General features: G+C 38.8%; 1 protein-coding gene across 1 annotated transcript; it reads left to right on the plus strand.

Moving 5' to 3' along the window:
* The first annotated feature begins 813 nt into the window (after positions 1-813).
* On the plus strand, positions 814-6,339 carry HMGB1 (high mobility group box 1). Its single transcript, XM_010141628.1, has 4 exons — positions 814-980; positions 1,198-1,343; positions 2,369-2,543; positions 4,541-6,339. The coding sequence occupies exons 1-4, from the start codon at positions 831-833 to the stop codon at positions 4,715-4,717; spliced, it is 648 nt and encodes a 215-aa protein (XP_010139930.1). The 5' UTR covers positions 814-830; the 3' UTR covers positions 4,718-6,339.
* Positions 6,340-6,652: the final 313 nt, after the last annotated feature.

Below are 6,652 nucleotides of genomic sequence, written 5' to 3' on the forward strand. Positions count from 1 at the left end.
CTGAAGAGCAGAGTTTGTTCAGGGTGCAAGTGGCTTTTTCCAGGGAGCTATGAAGAAATACTCTGAATGTCTGACTTGGGTGTGAAAGTTCCAGGAAGGTGTTTTTCATTCCCACTCAGTCTCTGAAAGAGTCTGATAGTCTTTGCACTGAGCACGGCTTTGCTAGTCATATGTAAATGTCATACTTCCCTGGCTTGGTTATAACATGTTTTACAAAGTGTGGTGTTTCATTCCTGTATTTCTAGGTATACATCCAAAGAGCGAGTAGGTTTCTGCAGTACATTTAAAGGAGAGTGATAATACATGGCATACAAAAATAATAAAAAATACTTTTGCAAATGAGCACCCAAGGCCTACAGGGGAGGAGGGTAGAAAAGGAGGCTTTAGGAGGAAAAAAGTTAATAACTCGTAAAGCCAGCTGAGACAGGGTACTCACTTTTTTCCTCCTTTTAATATAATTTATTCCTTCCAAGCATAGGATTGATACACGACCGGTAATTGAGGACTGTACTCTCCGCTGCACTGATGCTAGTGCTTGCTTTCGGATTGCTTGGAGGGGACATTTTGGTTAGCTGGAGACCAGAACCACACGTTTTGAAAGCCCTTTGAAATTTCAGGGTGCTTGCGTCCAGGTCACCTGAAACAGTGATGGCAGAAATCTTCAGCCAATTTTCCAGAAGAGAAACTTCTCCCTGTTGCCTGATTTTGGAATACTGCTCAAACGAGTCTTGTTTGGCATAATCCTTTATCATGGCTCACTTTTCCCGCATTGGTTTGCAAAAAGTTTTAAAGGTGGTTTATTTTTGCTTTGTTACAGAAAATCGTCAAAAATGGGCAAAGGTGATCCTAAGAAGCCGAGAGGTAAAATGTCTTCGTACGCCTTCTTTGTGCAAACCTGCCGGGAGGAGCACAAGAAGAAACATCCAGATGCTTCAGTGAACTTTTCAGAGTTCTCAAAAAAATGCTCAGAACGATGGAAGGTAGGAATAACTATTAGAGACTGTAAGTTATTTCTTTGAAAGTTCAGGTTTTAGTTAAGTGCGAAGGGCAGTTTTAAGATTAGTGGTAACTATCCGTTGTTCTTGCCTTACTTTTAGTTATCCCAGCTGAAATTATGGAATGGACTTGGATATGCTTTTGAATCTTAAAATACTGTTTTGGTCCTTGATATACTCTATGATTCTAATTGCTTTCCAGACTATGTCTTCTAAGGAAAAAGGGAAGTTTGAAGATATGGCAAAGGCTGACAAGCTTCGTTATGAAAAAGAAATGAAAAACTATGTACCACCTAAGGGGGAAACGAAAAAGAAGTTCAAGGATCCAAATGCACCCAAGAGGCCTCCGTAAGTAGATTTCTAGTTAGTTTATCGTGTTCGGGACCATCACACTGGAGCGTATCTACAAAATTATCATTTTATGCAAGTTCAGGAGCTTCAGGAATAGAAGGCTAGGTGATTTTCCTGACCAGTGGCATAAAGACAGGTTGAAATTTCAGTTACGAATTACAGGTTTGTGGTTCCAGGTTGTCAATCTTTATTTAAGTTGGAATAATGTCAGCTTTTAAAAGTGGATGCAAAAATCAGCAATGTGCAGTTCTGACTCACATTTCCAGTTTCTGTGAAGAGAGTAATTCTAGTATTACAGAGCAGAATAGAATTAGAATATTAGTATTAGAACAGCAGTGAAATATTTCAGGCCCTGTTCTCCCCACCTGTTGACTTGAGCAGAATTTTTAATTTGCAGCTGCTTAAAATTAAGAGGCTTCTGCACAGAACAGGTTAGAGGGATGATCTTGCACAAAAAACAGCTTGGAGAATTGCAGCTTCAGCCACTGTGTAAAGGCGCCTGACTTCAGGTTCGCCTGGTGCTAGGCTAGAGGTTCTTTATAGCAATATGGGTTTGTGTGTGTTTTAAATGGATCCAGTGCTGAAAGGAGCGGGGAAGTTTCTGTGCAAGTGAATGGTTATATTTGGGATGACACTGTCATCTGGAAATCCTAATTTTATAACAAACACTGCAGCTTCTCTGGCTTTAACAGTTCCTACGTAACATTTGCTCCCCTGGTATCATTCACTCATTCTCGTTTTTTAAGATTTTTCTCTCCATTTGGTGTAAAAAATTTGGTCTTCCTGGGGGTTCTGCCAAAAATGGGACCAGATGTGCGGCATTACTGAAGAGACAAGGATGTGTTAAGTTTTCAAAGTAGTTTATTCAGTTCTGATACCTTTCTGTGTAATTAACGTTTGTCTCACTTTTAGGCACTTTTCCAAAATGCTGTTAAGAAGCAGTAACAAAGGTCAGAAAAATTCTGTCACATTAAAGTCTAAAATTAAAATAAACTTCTCTTTTTTTTTTTTTCTCACCGTAGTTCGGCTTTTTTCTTGTTTTGCTCTGAGTTTCGTCCAAAAATCAAAGGAGAACACCCTGGTCTGTCCATCGGGGATGTCGCAAAGAAACTGGGAGAGATGTGGAACAACACCGCTGCAGATGATAAACAGCCTTACGAAAAAAAGGCTGCTAAACTGAAGGAGAAGTATGAAAAGGTAATGTTGACATTTATGGAGATGGTTTGGGGAGGTTAAGCCACAATTTAGATGGTTTTTTCCTTCTCGTGTAGTCTGAAACGTGATGTTCCATATTATAATATGCTAATGACAAATGTCATGATATTTGTTGGAAAATACCACGTAAGGCCGCAGACAGTTTATTACTATAACTCTAAATTGCAGTTCTTTGTCCTGAGCTATTTGCATTCATCTGTAATTCCGGACCATCAATGATGGTTTGATGGATACCGTGGTGTCTGGATTGTTATTTTAAAGCAATAGGTCACAGCAGTATCCGAGTTAAGTTGTTGGTAGTATGAGGTAATGCCAGTAAAGAAAAATGGATTCTCCCTAATTTTGGAGATGCTGATGAGCATTCCTGAACACTAGGCTAATTGATACACGTAGATGATTTTATTTAATTTATTCTTGAGATAATGTCAGAACACTAATGAGATGCTAGTTTTAGACGCATTTTTCCTGTACGTATTTTGTGTCCATCTCTTTCTAGTAGTTAACCTAGTTAATAATACATATGAAGCAGCATGTCATACAATTTCTTGAATTATTAAAGCTAAATCCCCCTCATCATAATTGGAGCTCTAGAAATGTGTTGTGCCAGAGGCAGATTCCCATCCTAATGCGAGGAAAGAGAGGAGGGGGATGCATGTAAGCCTCCCCTGACGATGCTTTACAATGGGTCAGCAACCACCTATAGCTAATGTATACCACATGTAGCCATCTGTGTGCTGTGACTTTCCTCTGCCGGCAAACAAAACCACTTTGGAATTGTAGCATTGTAGTGAGCAAGGTGGCCCCTTGGAGTCCTAGTTAACGTGCTGTGCTGGAGAGGAACTGCAGGTCTATGAGCTTTCCCTGTTGTCCTTCCTGTGCAGCTTAAACTCTTCAGCATGGTCATTTGTACATTCAGCCAAAACAGCTCATAAGAGACTTTTTAAATCGTAGACTTATTTGTCTTTATTTCCAGATATTTTAATCCTTACTAGCATTGTCTTTATTTCTTACGTGTACAGGAGGGGTTTTAAGGTGCAGTGATCTCAGTATTTCACTGTTTGGCCTTTGGCTTGGTGGATAAAATTCTGAAAATTTCATGCTCAGCTCTAAGAGAGTTTGAGGGAACTGTGAGATGTGTAACATTTACTGGGTGGGGAATACTTGAAGATTTGGACCATCTGTGTAAAGGTGTTGACGTTTCTCTGTAGCTGGTATATGTAAGTCCTGTAGATCAATTCTGTTACATCATTGTTTTTATCATTTTGGCATGAAGTCGGGAAGTCTAGCCATTTGTCTGGCGTGATCTTCCAGGTACAGTTTTGACTTTCCTATAACAGGAACTGAATTTTGTGCATTATAAACCACTAGAATAAATTTATTGCATGCAGAAGGTGGCACTGTCTACCCTTTAATCAAGTTCTTATACCTTTTATTTTGTAAACTTCAGTTAGGCAGAATTCTGTATAATTGCTCTTTGCTGAGGCGTAACATTGCAAATGCTAGGCCGTGTCGTTCCAATGTGTTTTGGATGGCTAGTGGCAATTTTGTGCCTCAAACAAGGATTTTCCTGTGCGTTCCTTTAGGCGTTTTAGAAGGCAGGGCTGGAAAGGGACCTTAAGAGATCTCCCTACTTCATTTCCTTATGGGATAGTGGGCCCAGCTGTGCCTTTACCTTCTGAGGCAGCAGGTTTTCCAGCCCGTTCCTAGAACCCTAAGAGTGGAGATTCCTCAGCAGCTGTAAGGAAGCGTGTGCCAGCATGCTGGTATCATTTCTGTGTTAGAGGGGTCCCTTTTCTTTGGGTTTGGGCCTCAGTTCACCTTGTAACTGAAGCTACAGCTCCCGGTCCTGCCCCAGTGGATGTGGAAAAGGAACAGGTACCGGGCGGGGGGCTCTGGTTCCGCAAGCACCATTTGGAAGCTGCTCGGAGCTCTTGGCTGGTTAAATCTTTGAGAGGTTCTTCCTGCTTTTCTTCTCCAAGGATATTGCTGCATACCGGGCCAAAGGGAAGGTTGATGCAGGCAAAAAAGTAGTTGCCAAGGCTGAGAAGAGCAAGAAGAAGAAGGAGGAGGAGGAAGATGAGGATGAAGATGAAGAGGATGAAGATGAGGAAGAGGAGGAAGAGGAGGAGGAGGAAGATGATGATGATGATGAATAAGTCTCTTTTAGAGCAATTTCTTTCTTGTCTATAAAGCATTTAACCCCCCTGTACACAAACTCACTCCTTTTAAAGAAAAAAATTGAAATGTAAGGCTGTGTAAGATTTGTTTTTAAACTGTACAGTGTCTCTTTTTTTGTATAGTTAACACACTACCGAATGTGTCTTTAGATAGCCCTGTCCTTAGTGGTATTTCAATGGCCACTAACCTTGCCTGGTACAGTGTGGGGGTTGTAAATTGGCATGGGAGTTTTAAAGCAGGTTCTTGTTGGTGCACAGCACAAATTAGTTATATACGGGGATGTAGTTCATTTTTCATCTTCAGTTGTCTCTGATGCATCCTAAAAATAATTGTTGTTCTGTTAACTGAATACCACTCTGTAATTGCAAAAAGGAAAAAAAAAAGTTGCGGCTGTTTTGTTGACATTCTGAATGCTTCTAAGTAAATACAAAATTTTTTTTATTAGTATTGTTGTCCTTTTAATAGGTGCCCTTGCAAAATCATACTTTTTCTTTTCTCTCTCTTTTTTTTTTTTTTTTTCCTGAGGGGAACTCATCTTTTGTTTTATTGAATGCCCGTATGGGATCATGGGAGTATTACAGTTTTCATCTTTCATATAACCAGCTGATAAACAAAGCTTTGATCTACATACCCTGCATAGTCATGATAGGGTAAGAAAAGAAATATATAGGCATATAATGAAAGAATATTCTTCCGTAACTGGAAACAAAACAAAAAATTCAACCTCAACAAACTGATACTTGTTCAGATTTTTGTGAAATGTAATATTCTGTTGAGTTGCATGAGTTTACCAGTCTTGGAGAGTTGAGAAGTATAGAGTTCAATTTTACAGAAATTAAATACTTTGTGGGGGGTGGGGGGAGGGTGGGGAGGGGGGGAATGTTAAATTTTGTCCTAGAAGGACCCATAGGAACAGTGTATGTCCATCCGGTGTAGAGGAATTTACAGGTGCGACTCCATTACCATGTAATGGAAGTTGTGTTTGTAAATCTCTGAACACTTTCTAGCGATGAGCGTACCTAAAATGTGTAAAGTTAAAAGCATGGAATTACCATATTATTTTTTGGTGACAGGTCTGGTGATGGCCACGGGCTTTATACCATGAAACTCTCCTGGTAGCAAATGGCCCACAAGAAATGATTTTTCTTTCTAAGATTTCTATAAATGGTACCATTATTATTTGTTAAATCTATGTAAATTCATATTTGTATTCTTGAAATTCTAGTTTTAGCCCTTTAAAACAAAGTTGTATATTGTCTCAAATTGAAAATGAGATAAGATGTATTTTTCCTGTTAGGTTTTATACCGCACTCTTGATGTTTGCCCATTTTTAAGTTAAATATAGCTGTATGGAAAAGTACATTTTATTAAATTTTGCATTAAAAAGTGAAATGTTTATGGTATACCAACAATGTCTAATTTGGTCAAATATAGTTCTCTTCCAAAACCAAAGCTAAGGGTTTTTTTGCCTATTTAGTAAAACTTCAAGTGCTGGCAACTGTTAACTATTTTCACATATACCTGCTTACCAGTTTGGGGGACAATTTGGCAATTTTGTGGTTACAAAATTATGGTTCTCTTAAGTGCCAGTGTTTAAAAAAAAAAAAAAAACCAACAAAAAAAGCATTCTTGTAATTTTACACGCTTTTGTGATGGAGTATTGTTTTGTTATACAATTTTGACTTTCAGATTCTTATTTCAATTTGCATTTATGTATAACTTCAGGAGAAATATTGAACATCTGAATCCTGGATGATACTAATAAACTAATAATTGCAGAGGTTTTAAATACTTAGTTAAATGGCTTACTTTATCCTAAGGGGTGTTTCTTGTGTGTGTGTGTGTTGGTATTTTCAGATATGTGCATCCCTGATTTCTGTTTCAAACAGAACTGTGCTGTTCACAAGGTCTCG

Source organism: Buceros rhinoceros, unplaced genomic scaffold, assembly GCF_000710305.1.
Source record: "Buceros rhinoceros silvestris isolate BGI_N320 unplaced genomic scaffold, ASM71030v1 scaffold28928, whole genome shotgun sequence".
Lineage (NCBI taxonomy): Eukaryota > Metazoa > Chordata > Aves > Bucerotiformes > Bucerotidae > Buceros > Buceros rhinoceros.